At 37.2% G+C, this 16,768-nt stretch overlaps 1 protein-coding gene across 6 annotated transcripts in view; it reads right to left on the bottom strand.

Moving 5' to 3' along the window:
- Window positions 1-5,024: 5,024 nt before the first annotated feature.
- The window catches only part of LOC149623486 (protein slit-like), a 327,465-nt gene continuing 315,721 nt past the window's right edge, over window positions 5,025-16,768 (bottom strand). For all 6 annotated transcript variants that reach the window (XM_089852459.1, XM_089852458.1, XM_089852457.1 and 3 more), the window contains 10 exons: window positions 13,416-13,548; window positions 13,271-13,339; window positions 13,123-13,194; window positions 12,957-13,028; window positions 12,701-12,772; window positions 11,860-12,023; window positions 10,297-10,513; window positions 7,829-8,802; window positions 7,542-7,751; window positions 5,025-7,064 (listed from right to left, as the gene is read on the bottom strand). In XM_089852459.1, coding sequence (XP_089708585.1) covers window positions 6,841-7,064; window positions 7,542-7,751; window positions 7,829-8,802; window positions 10,297-10,513; window positions 11,860-12,023; window positions 12,701-12,772; window positions 12,957-13,028; window positions 13,123-13,194; window positions 13,271-13,339; window positions 13,416-13,548 — 2,207 coding nt within the window. In that variant the 3' untranslated portion in view covers window positions 5,025-6,840. The remainder of the gene's footprint in view (window positions 7,065-7,541; window positions 7,752-7,828; window positions 8,803-10,296; window positions 10,514-11,859; window positions 12,024-12,700; window positions 12,773-12,956; window positions 13,029-13,122; window positions 13,195-13,270; window positions 13,340-13,415; window positions 13,549-16,768) is intronic.

The following is a 16,768-nucleotide window of genomic DNA, read 5'->3' as shown; positions in this document are numbered from 1 at the left end:
AGGATTCTTCAACTCAATATAAAGCCTGGAGAAATGGTAGTAGATTTGTTTGTTCCAATCATTTTGAAGGAGGTAAAGGGCCAAAGGGTGAAGATGACAACCCTATTGCCTCTGATGTCCAGGGATACAAGTTAAGAAAACCTATTGAAGTCATTCCTGACCTTAAAAATGTTAACAATGCTACTGGGCGTTTGAGCCCGGCGGAGAATGTTGATAATAATTTAAATAACAGTGAAATTGTTAGTGATAAGCCTGAAAACATACAACCAGTATTAGTATTTGTTCAACAAAACACGGGAAAAACTATAATAAAATTCCAGGACAAATCCAAACCTATTATGAAATCAATACCCGAGAAAAAACCAATATCTAAGCAGGTAGAACACTCGCGATCAATTTTGAGACCAAAATTACCATCGAAGTCTGTTGCAGCGGCAGTTGAAAGCGACACTTCAGATACTCCAAAGACAAATTTTACCAAAATTGTAAGATCATTAGATTTAGCATTTACAGAATCAGGTTGGTTTCTAACCAGTAAAACGGATAAAGAAATAGCTTTCTCAAAAATTAAGAACAGCTCCCTCGTTTTGAATGTAACTGTGGGACAAGATTTAGTCCCAACAATCTCAGTTTATGGTAAAAAACTGGATCCAAAACACAAAGTCTTTGAAACTTTAAGATACAAAGTAAATACCATGAAATGCTTGAAATTGTACCTAAAACAGTTAGGACAATGGCATTTATGCGTGGGGAACCATGAAGAAGTCTTTGTGAAACTGTTGAAGTCCAAACTAACACTCGGTGGTTACTATGAAACTATGAATAATGCCATACATTCTGTAAATTGCTCCAAACTGACTGAAACTAGACGGGCAAGGTGTATAAACTGCCAGAAATACAGAAGTTGCTTGCGAAAAAAGATAAGCGTTCTTAAAGCCCGCGAAAGCACGCGGGATAAGGATAGAGGCGCGCAACAAAGGATTTGTAAATTAAAGAAAAGGATGTTGAAACTTCCAAAGATCGACGGAGAAATTAAGAAAACCTTTGGGGCAAAGTTCATTGAAGAGCAAATTAGGATGTTGAATGCCACTTCGAAATTCGGTCGGAGGTGGTCCTTGGACGTTATAAATTGGTGCGCCACCATGGAAGCCGCTTTTCCAAAGGCCTACCAGTTCCTAAAAGTTTCAGGGGCGCTGAAATTGCCCGAAAAGGCCACCATTCGCAAGAGTCTTGAACAGCAATTTGGGAAAAATGCTCAGAAAGGCGCGACTCTCGCTAAAACAGTTAGAGAAGAGGTATCACCGCTGGAACAGGAAGCTGGGGGAACTGTAACGCGAGAAGAAGAGTTTCATGATGAAATACAACCCGAGTTTGAAGACAATGGAAACGCGAAACCGGTGATGAAAGAAGATGAAATTGTTCAGCAAGAGCCAAAGAACACTGATGCTTCTCAGCAATACGAATTTGCCATCATGGGTCAAGAAGTAGCTGTTGAAACTGAAGAGACTTTTAGTAAAGCTTTTGACCAAGAAATGATGTAATAAATTCGGGTGAAAATAATGTAAACTATGTTATTTGTAAATAAAATTATTAAGATATTGAATTCGGTTCCTGATACCAACGACTTGGCAATATAACTTCTACCATCTCACGTTGCAAACTTGCCATCCTTTCCGCCTAGGGCTCTAACCCTGTTACCAACGTACTTGCTAATGCCCTTCTAGTCTAACGGCGGAGGGTTACACGTTAAAAAAACACTGCGTTGATACAAAAGTTAGTTCTTGAACCATCATTTCCTTAGATTGCGAAAATAAAATATAAAAAAAAATTGTTTAGTTTCATTCAAATAGATGGCCGAAATACCCTAGGCAACGATCTCTAATCGATACCGAAAACGTCCAAGAGCAGTTTATAACTTGAAAAAGCAGCCCTTAACTAAGGATTGTAAATAGGCTTAAGGATCAAATTAGTTGTCGCAAACTGCTCTTCAACATTACTACTGCCTCAATAAAAAAAAATGCACGGAGAAGGAAGATAAATGGATGAAGATCTTACAGCCCACGCTCAAGAATAAGGTAACTGAGAGGCTGCGGTCAGCGTAAAAGGAAATGACCCTTGATAGAAACCCTTTCTTTGTAAAAGCCTCAAACATATTTCACCACCAACTCTCGTAGAAAAGATCCTACCACATTTAAGATAATAGCGTACACGCCCTAAAATAGCCCGAACTAAATAATTCTAGCCTAAAGTTCCAGATAATTCGCCTTCTAAATCCTTACCAAGAGAAGTGTACTAACTTGACGTTTGTCTAAAAACTTTTTTTTTATTATTTATCGGGACTACTCGAAAAAAGTGACAGTTTTGTAATTCAGAAGCGGCAAGAACATCGCTCCATAAGTTTTTAACAGAGTACAGGTGGTTTTCTTTGGGATGATTTACCCAAGATTTAGAATACCCCAGATGAAGGAACATTTTGTTCACAGTTGGGACCGTTGCTAGCCCCTTGCGAGAGATTTTTAGTAACTTAAAGGGAGGGTCATTTCTACCCCTCAGGAAAGATCTGAACTTCGAGTTAATCCAGTTCAATTAGTATCTTAGCTCATTAACTTTATGTCTGGTCTCATCTGCCTTTATAGCCAAATTCCATTCGAGGTAATCACTTAATAAAGCTAAAGGCGGCAAAGACGGCCCAGAGGGAATGGAAGTTCCATTATTTTATTAATTTAAGCTTCATTCATTGATGGTTCGCGAATACAGTCTTTAATCCAATGAACCTTCCAGCTCACTCCCTGATACGTTAATCGCGGAAACCAGAAAGGAAGAAGGACCAAACTACAATCAAAAGTCGTAAAAGACATCTTTAGCTAGACCAGAATGACGCTGTTTCCATGGCGATAGGTTTTTCGCTTAATGAATTAAACTTCCCGGAGTGTTAGCCCTAAATCCTCATTGGAAGATAGAGCTCTTAGTGATGCCTGAACTAATTAGATTTGTTTTCTGCTCCAACTATCAGACTAGGATAAACCTATCCTCGCTGATTGCCATGCCATTCTCACGGTCTCTACTTAAAAAGGCCATTGAAGAGAGGGCGAGAATGAAATCATTATCTTCGCTGCCTAGACTCCCGAAGTCTACCTTAATCCTACAGCTTCCAATAATGATGTCATTACTACCTTCCTGGATTCCTCGTCTTGTAAGGGACTATAATATTTGGAAAAGTTTCTCTTGAAACTTTCAAAGAGCTCTTTCAACAGTAGATAGGTCTTTTAATTGAAAGAACCCCCTTCTCTACCACCAACTCGCTTTTTACAAGGGACTAATCACTATCCGAGTCCCTGTAGACTGATTAAGGATTAGGCCTAATCATTTTAGTATCGTAAAGGGCAGGGATTTCAAAGATCACGTGTAATAAATTAGTACACAATCAAAGATGCAGTCGTGTGCAACGATTACTCTAGGTGACTGTCTCCTTGTTTTATTTTTACCAGTCTCTATTGGTCATAAACATCTCTTTCCGCAAAATTTAAACGTTTAAGGCTCCGACTAGAATCTACATAATCATAACTTGATCCAAATAGAAAGGAGTATGAATTTTGCAAGGATAAGTCAAGCATGAAGAAAGCGAGTGAAAGGGGAAAGTCCATAATTCTTTAAGAAGAGGATGATAAAAAAATTATTTAGTTTACTCCATTCTCTCCGAAGTTTGCTCGGGTAAGAAAACGGATATTTCGCTCATCGATTTTAAAAATTCTTGACGGACATTGTCAAGGCGCTCGACAGCGCTGAGCGTTTAGACAAATGAAGCGGAAAGAGGCTACAACGGATTTCACGCGCCATTTCCCGCCAAAACCGTTTCATATACTTTACCGCCTCTTTTTTCCTATAAGTCTATACTAGCCTAGCTCTCGTGTATAAAGAAGAAATATTCTCAAGCCAAAGAAAGCGGAAAACGGTTTTCCCGCCAAAAAGAATCGAATTGAAAGATGATGATTAAACCTAAATTACCAAATTCTTACGGGGACTCGTTCGCCATAAAGTTGCGGGATGGTTATCAAAAGTCTTCTTTTATCGACAAATGTTTTGTATAGAAAAGTGAACCTGTTTGATAACTTCGAATTAATCGCTTTGTAATATAGTGAGAGCGTGAATTTAGATTGGAAAACTCCCTAGAACCCACCATCCCCCGTTTCTTAAACTTTTCGATAAAGGGGAAATTCCTGAAATACCTCAACTCCACCATAGTGTATTATTTTAAAAGCCCAAGGTCTCATATAGGAACTTGGGGGAAGTCTAAGATTCAAATCCTTCCAGTTTGGTCGCTACAGGGAGCTCATAGCAACGAAAGATCATTGGTAACTCACACGACGATTAGTATTTCACGTAAGTAGAACCCAATTTCACCTACCTGGAGTAATTCAGGCTTCCCACCATTGACTCTTCGCTTTTGATCTTCACGTGACAACATCATATAATTGCGTGTTCTCCAAATGTTCCTAAATTGGAATTTAATTTATACATTTAGTTCATACATTTATATTTGCTTTTTAGCAAATTCGTTAGCTTCCTACACAATGTTTAATTTTGTACGAATATAAACGAAAAAAAAAATTCTTAAAATATATTCAAATAGTTAAACATGGTACCTTGGGGCACTTACGGCAAATTTGAATCTATTTTAATTTCGTTAAATCATAATGGAGTGCTTTTAAGAGCACTTAACTGAAAGCGTATATCTTTAATCTTTCTTAGAAAATGCATAAATACTATATTGAGATACGGAACTAACAATCTATCAGTTTTCTCTGAAGTTTCTCACTAATTAAATTGATAGGAGCGGAGAAATTAACTATTTAATTTCTGATCTGTGTACGGATAAGCTAACTTACAGGGGCAAGATACCTATGCTATTTCAGCAAGCGCCTGTAGAAGTGTTTCACCCTCTATACACCAGCTTGCCTTTCGGAGAAAAAAATTAAATATTAAATAATGCTTTTCTGTATTTCCTTACCTTTAAAAAGGATGTATTTTTTTTTTAAATTTACGAAACAATTACGTTTATTGTTTACATTATACATCTCTCCTACAGTTAAGACACTTAATTTTTCTATATATTTTTTATCTTATATATAATTTTGTTGTTTTTCTTTTGTTTTTTGCTGGAAAATTCTTAAATTTAGTTTTAATTATAGGGGGAGTTAATTATTCGCGAGGGAAGAAACGTAGCTTACCGATATAGAAAAAATAATAATAGCGACGGAGATTTAAAATTTAAAACCTAAAATTTAAATTTAATTTAGGGAGTTTTTTGAGTTTAGTAAAATTTAATTTTTCAAAAATTACTTCTTGGTAATAATACACGATTAAATTCATAGAAACGACCCCGAAAAGGGGTTTAAAGTGAAGGGGGTTAAAGGTTAAATCCTTTTGGTTTTCGTTAATAATTAAAAAGTTATTTACTCTAATAACACCGGAATGACGTCATCATAGAACGGAACTACCATACACAACCTTTTTTTTTTTCTTTAAATATTTACAAGAAACCTTTGTCTGGTTGGTCAGAAAGCGTGTGACGTCATATTTGGCGTGTCAAAATATACGCCAATTAAAAATGGGCCATAAGCCAATGACGTAATTATTTTTATACAAATTTCTTTTTCTTTTTTTTTTTCGAAAAGCCTTCTCGCTATTGGTTGAAAGTGTTCCGGCTTTTTTTTCTTCTAAAAACAATGTTTTTTAAGCGCGCACCACACGATCACATTTACGAGCACATAAGAGCACCATTTTTGTAGTCGCCATTTTCTCTCTCTCTGTTTCTTTTGCGCTATAATGTTTTGTCTTTGTAATACAATGGTTTTTGGGATATAATTTTTAGTTTAAATGTTGTAAAAAAATTTGCGGTTTTTTTTTATAGTTTTATTTTTTTAGTATTAATAATCACATTTTTCATTTAAATTTTCAATATATTTTAATTTTTAAATCATTTTTATTTTTGTATCAAATGCGTGATTTTTTTCTGATTTAAATGTTAAATTGTAAATTTTGAAATTAATCACGTTATAAAAACGGATTTGCTTTGAATAATGTGTATTTTTATGTTTATGTTAATGTTATGTATGTTCATGTATGTTAATTGTGTGAAAATAGTTAACTGGTTAGAGAATACTGAATTATGATTTGCCGAGGTTAATTTTTTAGGCCTAACTATGGATAAAAGCTCGCCGCCATTGTTTAAAAAGTGTAGCTCCTAAAATAGTAACTAAATTAAAATCAATCTCATTTGTCTGAAAATATGGCAAATCGTAGGAAATGTTGTTAAAAATCAGTATAATTAGGCTTAGCTCGACACGTCAAAGGCTTAACACTTCCAGGTGCCTACGCAAATTATAATATCAATCTTACGTCAATTAGGCTTAGGTGATTTAATTGTAGCTAAGCCTAATCATAGCGGAATTAGACCTAATGGCTGAGTAGTTAGCAAAATAAATACGGAGAATTTCGGCATGTATAAACACGCATTAAACTAAAAACATTAGTTTCATAAATTAAAATCATAAAACGCAGGATTTGGCGATGAATCCAACAAGTGGTAGCGAGGTAGTTTTAAAAATTAAAAAATACGCGGGGATTGATTCGCCGCTAGTTAATTCGCGCACTTTTGATGTTTTTGTCAATGTTATTTGTAATAAAAACTCTTTTGTTTTTCGTCCCTTCTCTTTTATACTGATTCTTTTTTGTTGTATTTTAGGAAAATTTGTTATTTCCCACGTTCATAATATTTAAATAATTTTTATCTTTTTTTTTTATGCGATGTACGGGTTATATTATAATTACTGATAAAAGTTAGCATTTTCTTGTGCATTTACACTTTCTTATGACCTCGAGTTGCGTGGTGTAAGAAGTCCCGTTTTCACAGACCATGCGGACTTTGCGTTTCTTCGTCCGTTGAGGACGGCAACACTGATCACCGCATGACCCGATACACTGGGCCAATTTCATCTTCTTGGCTGATTTGCAGCCATCCTCCTCGTAAAATTCCCGGTACTGCTCTTTTTGGCAAGTAGGGGCTAACGCGCGATAATCGAGATGTAAAACACGTGTAAATACACGATACACCAAGTTACATGCAAAATCTCTAGTCTACCCCTTTAGGAAATGTGATCATGATTCACGCAGTAGCGTGTGTTATGAAAAAACCATGAAAAACACATCGTTTAGTGTTTTTGCAAATACAATATCGATCAAGGTGTCAAACCAGCTATATCATGCAATGTGCGGTAGTTTGCAAAGCAATTTAAACATGGGACGTAAACCAAGCGCTAGCTGACCAACTAGCAGACAAATGTTTCACGTTTAAATCTAAGTCTTTAAAAAAATATTGTGCCCCTATTCGAATTAAGTAATTGCCAAAACCGTTAGGTAAGCAGCATGCCAATATATTATTCCACTAATATGAGATCAAACCACTAACCACCAGAATCAACATTCGTGCAATTTATGCAGTTGCGCAACTATAATTATTATTTAAATTATATCAACGTTACCTTGATCACAGAAAGGTCCAGTCCATCCTCCTTTACACTCGCACTCGTAACTGTAACGATCCGTGCTTATGCAACGCCCCTTTTTGCAATGGTTCGTTTTACATGGTTTCGGATCGTCGAAAAGGGTACATCCGGGAGACACACCCGTTTGTCGTTTTGCCGTCATTATGTCCATTGGTTTGTCGTTAACGTGCATCGCTTTCATACAGCCTAGAACGAAAACAAAAACCACCCCAAAAAATGAGTCTTTACACTTTATAAATACAAAGAAAGTTTCTAAAACATACCGGAGAAACTTGTCATGTTCTTTAAATGCCACCTTTTGACTGCAACGCCTCCAACATGAGGTGGTACACCTCCGATAAACAATGGAGTATCCACATCCATGAAATCTATTGGGCCTTCATTAATTATCGATCTAGCTGGTCCGAAATCCACCCGGAGTGTAAAATTATTCTTCACCAACAATAATTCAACCGTATGGTACTTGCCGTTGGACAAATACTCGTAGCTAAACATATTGGAAGGCGGGTAATTACCCACGTCAAAACTGACGCGTATACGTCCGAGAAATAACTCGACGGCCAAATGCCGATTTTCACCGACATACGCGAGTACCCCGGACATTTCGTTAGTAGCCAATGTAAACGTTATATTCGCCATGGGTTTGGTCCTCAAGGGTTCGAACTCTAAGAAGGCTTTGTCCCTGAAACTAACGCTGGACAAACTTTCGCACCGTTTACCGGTAAACCCTGGAGAGCATTTACAGATATAGTCCGTCGACCCGGATGGTTGGAAACATACACCGTGTTTACAGTCGTGTTGTTGACAAGGACTCGACTGCGGATACAACATAGCTACCATAGGTGCCAACTCGCAAAACGATCCGGCAAACCCGTTAGGACATTGACAACGGTAACTATTAGCGCCATCGATACAGGTACCGCCATTTTGACACATATTTTCTACGCAATCATCGATATTATTGGTACAATTATCCCCTGAAAAGCCTAACGGACACTCGCAAACGTAATGAGTGTAATGATCAACGCAGGTCGCGCCATTCTTGCATGGGTTGAATTCTTTGGAGCAAAAGTTGATTTTCTTTTCGCAATAAGTGCCGGCGAATCCGGCTTGACACTTGCACTTGTATCCGACTATCTGGTCTAAACACGTGGCGTTGTTCTCGCATTTGTTGACGATGCAATCGTCAATGTTCGTTTCGCAACGGTCACCCTCGTAACCAGCCGGACAATGACAGCTAAAAAGAAACAAAGCGAGAGGAACGGGCCAACAAGACAAGGAGAAAGGAGAAAAAACAAGAACGCTTTAGTTGGGGAAACAAGAAAAAGTACAAGTTACTATAAAAATAACCCCTTTCTTTACGAGGATAACATATAACGACAAATAAACAAGATAGAAAGCTCCATAATGTTTTTTTCCTTTATCAGTTTGACCGGACAGTCAAGTACAATCTTAACTTACAAGGAAAAATGCTGAAAACATCTTTAAACCAGAAATTACTTTCTGGAAAAAGTTATTAGATTTCATGACCAATTCTTAAACCGATTTTTTTCTGAACTTCTATCCTGAACTAACAAACATAACTACTTTCTCGGAACTCTTTTTCATTGTAGACGAACCTAAGAAAACAAGCCATCCTTTCTCTCTTTCTCTTTTGGGACGAAAAGTAGAAACATGGACCCCGGAAAAAATAAAAGAAAAGTAAAACGGAAGAGAAAAGAATGGGGAATGAAAATACATTTAACTTTTAGTAGACGATGGGCGATCGCTCTTCCTGAATTAATGTCCTTTCTAAGCGTCTAGAGAGGGAAGTTGCGAACAATTTAGCAGGACCAGTGATAAAAAAAGCCTATTGACAGGTAAAAGCCCGTAGCTTATATCGTTAACCCTTTGCGCGTGAACTGCCTGAAAACCTCGCCATAAAGAGTTAATAAAAATAAATCTATTGACATCGATGAATGGGATTTTTCCAAACAGAAATTATCGGCTGACAAAACTCTTTTAAAGGCAAAAGGGCCGTCCAGATGAAAGATGAAAAACTTTTCAACTAGGCCGATATTTTTCAATAAATCTGACGGACAAGGGCATACATGGCCATAGAGGGAATACGCTATTTATAGGGTGAACCGGACCATTTTTTGGTTGGGTCGATAAAATGGACTTTATATCAAAAAAGAAAAGGTCGACGTTGAAAGCCGGAATGGCTTTAACCTCTGACACGAACTAATTTGTCTCGAAAGTCGAAAAGAGAGAGATTTTTAGTTTATGGGCACCGAAAATATTGGGTCTTTCTAATAGTATATATTTGAAAGCGATATTTTGAAAGGGAAAAAGAACATTACTTCGGGTTCTAGGAGCAAAGGGAGACGAGAGAGTTCGGCGTTCTGATGATTTACTCCTAGGATTGACCCCACCCTACAACAAATACGCCAAAATTCGTATATTTCAACCTTGGATCGTATAAAAAGCCTTCGATAAACTGATAAAGACTTTTAATGGTGATATTTCCGTCGTCTGCTTAAGTTCGTCTATTAAGCCGTTATGATAATGTTACGGAAGTGTCGCCATTAAAAAAGGCGCTATCGGTCAAAACCTCGAATTTTGTCATGGTATAAGAAAGCTAATGAAAATGAAGTAACTGACCTCCTCAAAACGCGAGGTCACTTAAATTAAGGAATTATTCCGCAGCGTAAAGATTTGATTAGATAGAAAATAATGGGCGTGGTCTCACCTAAATCGTCCAGCCTCCATTACTTTACAAGTTCCGCCATTCTGGCACGGATTTCCGAAACAAGCGTCAATGACGTTTTCGCACTTCCGGCCATGATACCCCGGAGCGCAAGTGCATTCGTACTCCCGTAAAGGCCTCGTTTTACAAACGGCGCCATTTTGGCAAGGAAAGGTAAAGCAGGCGTCACACTTTGATAAAACTTCTGGACCAGGTTTACCTGAAAGATAACAGAAATGAAAGAAAAAAGTCCATTACTTCATTTAAATATCAATTAGTTTCCTTCGTGACGCAACAAATGTCCTAAATATCAATCAATGGTGGCTCGAATACATTCCTCACTTAACCCAATGGATGTATTGTATTGTTTAGTTCACTTTACTTCATATTATGAACTTCTGTATGGTACCGTAAAAACCATGTACGAAAAACAAAAAATCGATATTTATTGGGTCGATTTCTTCGTATCGATAATAATAATAATGTTTGAGAAGCAAGACAAGGTGAGCCCACCCCCTTTTATAATAATGAATGTTTTAATAGGGCACCGCTTGTCTGGTACTAGAAATTTTATTGTTATTGCTTTTTACGTGACTTTACGAGTCGATTTTCCAATAGATAAAGAAGGAAGAAGAAAAAAAAGTACTCGAGAAGATAAGCGATGTTTGATTTCGTTCGATGGGAAATTGTTGGAATTATTTGGGAGGATCTATGATGTTTAAAAACCATTTAAAACTATAGGAAATAAATCTAACTTCAGCGAAACAATTCAGTGGTTTCGCCTCTTAAATTTTCCAATTAATGACAACATATAAATTAGGTTTAAACTTCTCAAACAGGACTCATCATGCCGGATAAAATTCTTGTGATAGTCGCGTCTAAGATTCGTTTCAATTAATCAAGGGCATTGTTAAGTCAGAATGCGTAAGTATTTGGGTATAAGTAGCATCGTATAACCGTAAGTATGGGCCACTCCATACCTCTCTCCTTTAAGGTCTAACCGGGTTACTGGTAGAAATAGAAATTACAGTAGGCTATCACGGTTTCCGTTTCTGGCAAGCAGCCACAAGGAGACGACGAAATTGTACACTTTATAATCATAAAGGTTGCGTATTAGTAAAGTGTAACGTTGTGACCCGTACTTACGAGTATGATGAGGTTATGGTAACATATTTATATTTTGAAGTAAGCTTTTGGCTATGTTAATTTACGGTTAAGTCTGGTAAGAGCGAAACTATGAAACACTATAGTCTATAGGTTTTGCGGGTTCAATACGAGGCGCACTTATGAGTACTAACGTTACTTCGACGAAATAGTTCCAATTTCGACCAAAGGTTTAAATGGATTCTAAGGCTATTGGAAACGGGGTGGGGTTCCCTTAAGACCTTAGTTGGCAACTAGATTTCCGTCAGTTGCTATAAATCAGGAGCCGCGTTCGTTAATTAGGGATTAATAGGCGTTCCTTCTAATTAAGAAAAATCCAAAGAGAAATCCGTAATCGAAATCGTTCGAACAAGGGAGAAACGAATGGTAGAGTAACACTGAAGATAAACAGAAAAAACTTACCAGTACAAACGAAATGGTTGGTGGGAGCCGTCAAAATCAATTTGTCTTTCATAGAACGGGGTTCGGCGCAACGAGCGATGCCTGGTTCGATGTAATCCTTTTTAATCCAGTCGGAAAGCCATCGCATGCTGCAATCGCAGTACAGTGGATTCGCTCCTAAAGCTCTGCGCGTGATTCACAAAGAGAAACGTACGCGTCAAAGAAAAAGGCAATTCATTAAATTTTACCGGTCAAAGGCAACACGACGGAATGCGAGCTATAAACCCACTTAGACCAGCCAGCGATAATGCTTCGCGAGTAAGATGTCGCGAGATATTCAAAACACTTCTCATTTGGGGCAACATTACAATGATTTTAGTTAGATTTTTTTTATTTGATTTGATAGTTCAGGCGTTTGAGGACATAGTCTAAGAATTTAACCGAGATAGTCGTAAGATCTTTCAAGTTGGGCGCTATAAAAATCATCATGCTTCGCAGCTTTTCATTTCAAAAAAAGGCTTAACACGAACAAAATCTTGCGAAATTTCAGCTTTTCGAATTTGAAGTGCATGAAAACCGTCTAGGGTGCTACACGTTTTCCGGTAAAATTTCTTAAACTCTCTAACATCGTGGTGGGTCTATTACCAAAATTATCATAGAAATTTATCTCAGAAAATAACGCCGGATTGCAATAATTAACTCATAATTTTCATATCAAGGGTGATTTAACGATAACTTCAATATATGTATATATACTTGAATGGGTAACCTTTTTGCATTTTCGTCACCAATATCTCTACATTTCGACAACGGGTTATCATTATCACTCGCGCGATATTAAAGAGGGCGCAGCCAGACTTACATGTGCGTGATTTTGGTCAAATCTCGAAAGGCTCCTTCGGGAATTAGCGACACATCATTACCGTGTAGGGATCTGTTCGTTCCATACATTTTTAGAGAAAAGAGAACGCGAACGAAATTGGAAATGAGGAAGAGGAGAGGAGAAGAGAAGAGGAGTGGAGAGAAAGTTGGAATTAGTACCACTTAATTACACAAAGGTTAATTAAAAGAGACGCGATTTATGATCGGGATTATAAGGAAAGGATTAATATACGTACAAAATTCTAAGGGCTTTCAAACCGGTGAAACTGTCCACCTGAATACACTGAAGTTTATTGTAACTTAGAATTCTATAGAGAAGGACAGGGATTAAGACTCGGTCCTTGTGATTTAAGCTTAGTTATATTTATACCGGTAATAAATAATCGTTATAATTAAACTTACAGAGTAGACAACTTTGTTAAATTCGAAAAGACATCGTTAGGAATGATGGCAATTTGATTGTTACTCATATCCCTATTTAATTAGAAAATATTAATAATCTTAATGAGAATATGAAATAAATATTATTAATTGCGTTTTGGGATCTTACAGTCTTTGAAGTTCCGACAACTGATTCAATTCATTAGGGATGGTGGAGATATCGTTCACATCTAGATACCTATTTGAGAAATTTAAAAACGGTTTTCGTACGGTATGGGACCGTATAAAGGTCCAATTTAACTAACTATACTTACAATTCTGTACTGTCTACAGCGATATCTTTAGGTACGACACTAAGTCTTTGTCGACTACAATGAACCACGGTACCGGTACAAGTGCAACCCAATGGGCAATTTGAATCGGATCCGCAATCGGACATTTCCATCACTGAAAAAAAAATATTTTCACACTAAATTTAACCAGAAAAAATAGTTAAAGCTATAAGATAAGGTCCCTATTTTGTAGACATGGTACTGAAACTCTTACTGAATAAATTCATCTACATTTATTAATATTCATACAGAAACATTCTTTAACAACAAAAGAATACGTGATATTAAAACAAGAATGGGGAAGAAAAAAACTGCAATCTACGTGTGTTGACAGTAAAACTTAGGAGTATTAGGAAACATGTTGCTGTCGTATGAGATGTCAAGTGAGGTGGTACGCGGTAATTGTTTTTCTGGTGAGTATAATAAAAAGAAAACCAAATTATCTCAAGAAGGTAAAGATATCTTAAAAAGCGGCTCCTTTTTCTCTTTTAGAAGTAGATAAGTCGCCAGGGGGTAGATTAAGAGGGTGGGGCCCAGGGTGGCTACCTTCCATTCTTAACTATATGGGTGGGCCCACTAACACTAATGAGATGTACTTTTACACGGAGTATTTTTCTTCCATGGCTACCACGGGGGTCCCGCGCCGATAGACAATTATTATAGGTTTACAACGAGGGGTCGCCCATTACTAAAACAACTGACCAACACTTCGGAAGCAAATTATGTTAAACTAAGATTTTGTTGTACTTGAATCTCAGGTCAAACTCGCGTGAAGAGCGCCACCGTATCGAGCTAAACAACTAGGTACCGGCTAATTAGCAAAGTAATAAATAGAAAATGACCTAATTACACGATATCTTAATCACTTCCATTCTATATATTCCTTTTAATCAAGCGTACGTTAATTACCTTATGAAAAGGTTCGAAACATCTGTTAGCACTTATTATTAATTAAAGCATACAACCAGCTACAGATAAGTTAAGAGTTCACGTCCTTACATAACAAATGCGAATACTACAAAAATAGTTCAGTTTACAATGAAACGTTTGTAATTCTAATCAAAAAAAACTTCGAAAAAAACTTAATGTCCAACTCCTCTGTTAGGGGAAACCGTGCCCTACTGATACTCTTAAGGGCCTTAAAAAAGTACAAGGAAAAAAAGAGGATACAAGATTAATATACCCTTAAGCCAGTTTCTTCCTACTACGGAATAAAGAGATCAAAAGATGAAGCTAAGGTTCATCCCTTGGCCTTCATCCCATTCTCAGATTTCAATAGAGGGTCAAGAAAGACGGAGTGACACGTAATACCAACATCCATAAGAAACAGAGATGATTCAATGTAAACTCGGGATGGTATAACTTATAAGGTACAGCGTATGCTTGTTTGTGTATGTTTTTTTCACGTGCGAGTGTGTGTGGGGGGGGGGAAGTAGGGAGGCATACTCCATCACTTTACAGCATTTTCTATAGGAGAAACTATGGGAGGAATTTCAGACCACTCGTTGTTTTAGTAGATAATATTTAAAAGCGTATATAAGCATACGTGTATCGGTTGTACAAACCACCTTGGTTCATTGTTTTATCTTTCAGGAATGGTAATTGATTTTGCGGATACTTTAGACATAAAAAGAAGGCTGGGGGGGGGGTCCCTGGAGTATTTAAATTGTTAAAGATGTACAAATACCTTGCCTTTGACAGAAACTTAATCCTAACTCGTCAACAATACATCTTTGACAAAATTCTTTGCAAAATAAACCCCCAAAAAATCAAAAATGCGGACTAACTCTCCACAAAGAAACTCCAGCCTTTGACAGATTCCTTGGGCCTATAAACCATTCGAAATTTTTAACCCAACTATAGCCGAAACATAACAAATATGACCCCAAATTATACTCGGCTGTTACTAAGACAATCCCAATAGACTATTCCATAAATTACTTACAAAGAAACCAACAAACAGGCGCTCTGTAGGCCGCACTCTTAAGTTATTTCCCTCGCGCCAACCAAGAACCAACGCTAGACGAAGCCAGAGTTCATTACACGCGGAAGGATGCTACCCGACTCGCACTGCCTCTAGCGGCGCTTCTTGGCAAGAGGGAAATAACCCAAGAAAGTGACCTCCCCGCCCCAGTGCTGTTTGCTTCTCTTCTGGAATTACTGTAATGGCCACTCTAGAGTTGATCACTCTCGCCAAAAATATCCGTAGCTAGTTGGAAGAATAAATCATACTTGTCTTCACCAACCTGTTTCAATATCCGATCCCGTCTGTTGTCGAAACCCAATAATTTATTTTTCCCTAGACGCAAGAGGCTGTATTTATATTTTCAAAAATAAAAAAAAAAAAAAAGAAAAGGACCGTAACAAAATCGCCAAATGAATCCAGGACCAAACTAACTTAAGGCGTATTTCAATCTCCCATTAAGGTTCCAATTTCTTTCCTTCTTTAAGTGAATATAATATTTTTGCACTGCAGTTTTCTTTGAAAACATCCTCCAGCGATTTGAATCTAATTAGTGTTTAGACGAGGCTACCCGCCACCCGATAATTAGATTAACAGCGTCAAAAAGAAAACACGAGCCCGAGCTTAACACTCTTAATTAAAGGCGGCATTAGTTTCATCTCACTAATAGCGTGATGGACTATAATTATCATTTTCTTCTCTCTCTCTCTAATATCTCTTTTTCTCCAACTAAAGTATTAATGAGAGAGATACCTCGACATTTTTTTGGTTTTGTTAATTAGTAGGTTGAAAGGTTTGAATTAGTTAATTTGAGTCCGTTTATAACCAACGGAGTTTTGTTTGGACTATAGAAATTACGGTTTTCACTGGCGTATATGAAACCAGATTAAAATTACCAGCTTTTCGCATGAACCTTAAGAACAAAACTTATCCTAACGCTTGAATGCCTCATAAACCGAACTATTTTCGTCGTACAGATATTGTGAAAAAGGACATCGACCAAAGAACCCTTCCCATAACCAATGTTTTATTATATACATTCACTCTGCACTAAAACGAACGAAGAAATGAAATCTGGCGAATCATTAAGGCTTAGCTCAGAGAGTCAGAAACTCGAGAGAAAACGCAGAACAAGTAAAAATAAACTAAGCTTCTTTCTAAAGCCAATTTAAATCGTCCTCTAGGCCTAGAGTTCTTTCTCTTATATAACATCCTACGAGTTAAGTCGGAATAGCAATTACCGGATGGGTTTCAACTAGGATTAAGTCGTATTAAGAGGCGTTGACAGAACGCGTAAAGACGTCTCATTAGACGAAAAAAAAGGGAACAGATTTAGAACCCAGATTATGTGACTAGCTTTCGACTTAATATT

The sequence above is a fragment of the Phalangium opilio genome, unplaced genomic scaffold (genome assembly GCF_054372755.1).
Source record: "Phalangium opilio isolate 3A_F unplaced genomic scaffold, DU_Popi_V2 ptg000113l_1, whole genome shotgun sequence".
NCBI classification, from domain to species: Eukaryota; Metazoa; Arthropoda; class Arachnida; order Opiliones; family Phalangiidae; genus Phalangium; species Phalangium opilio.
Note: the sequence above shows the minus strand (reverse complement) of the source record. Positions and strands in the feature narration are given on the sequence as shown.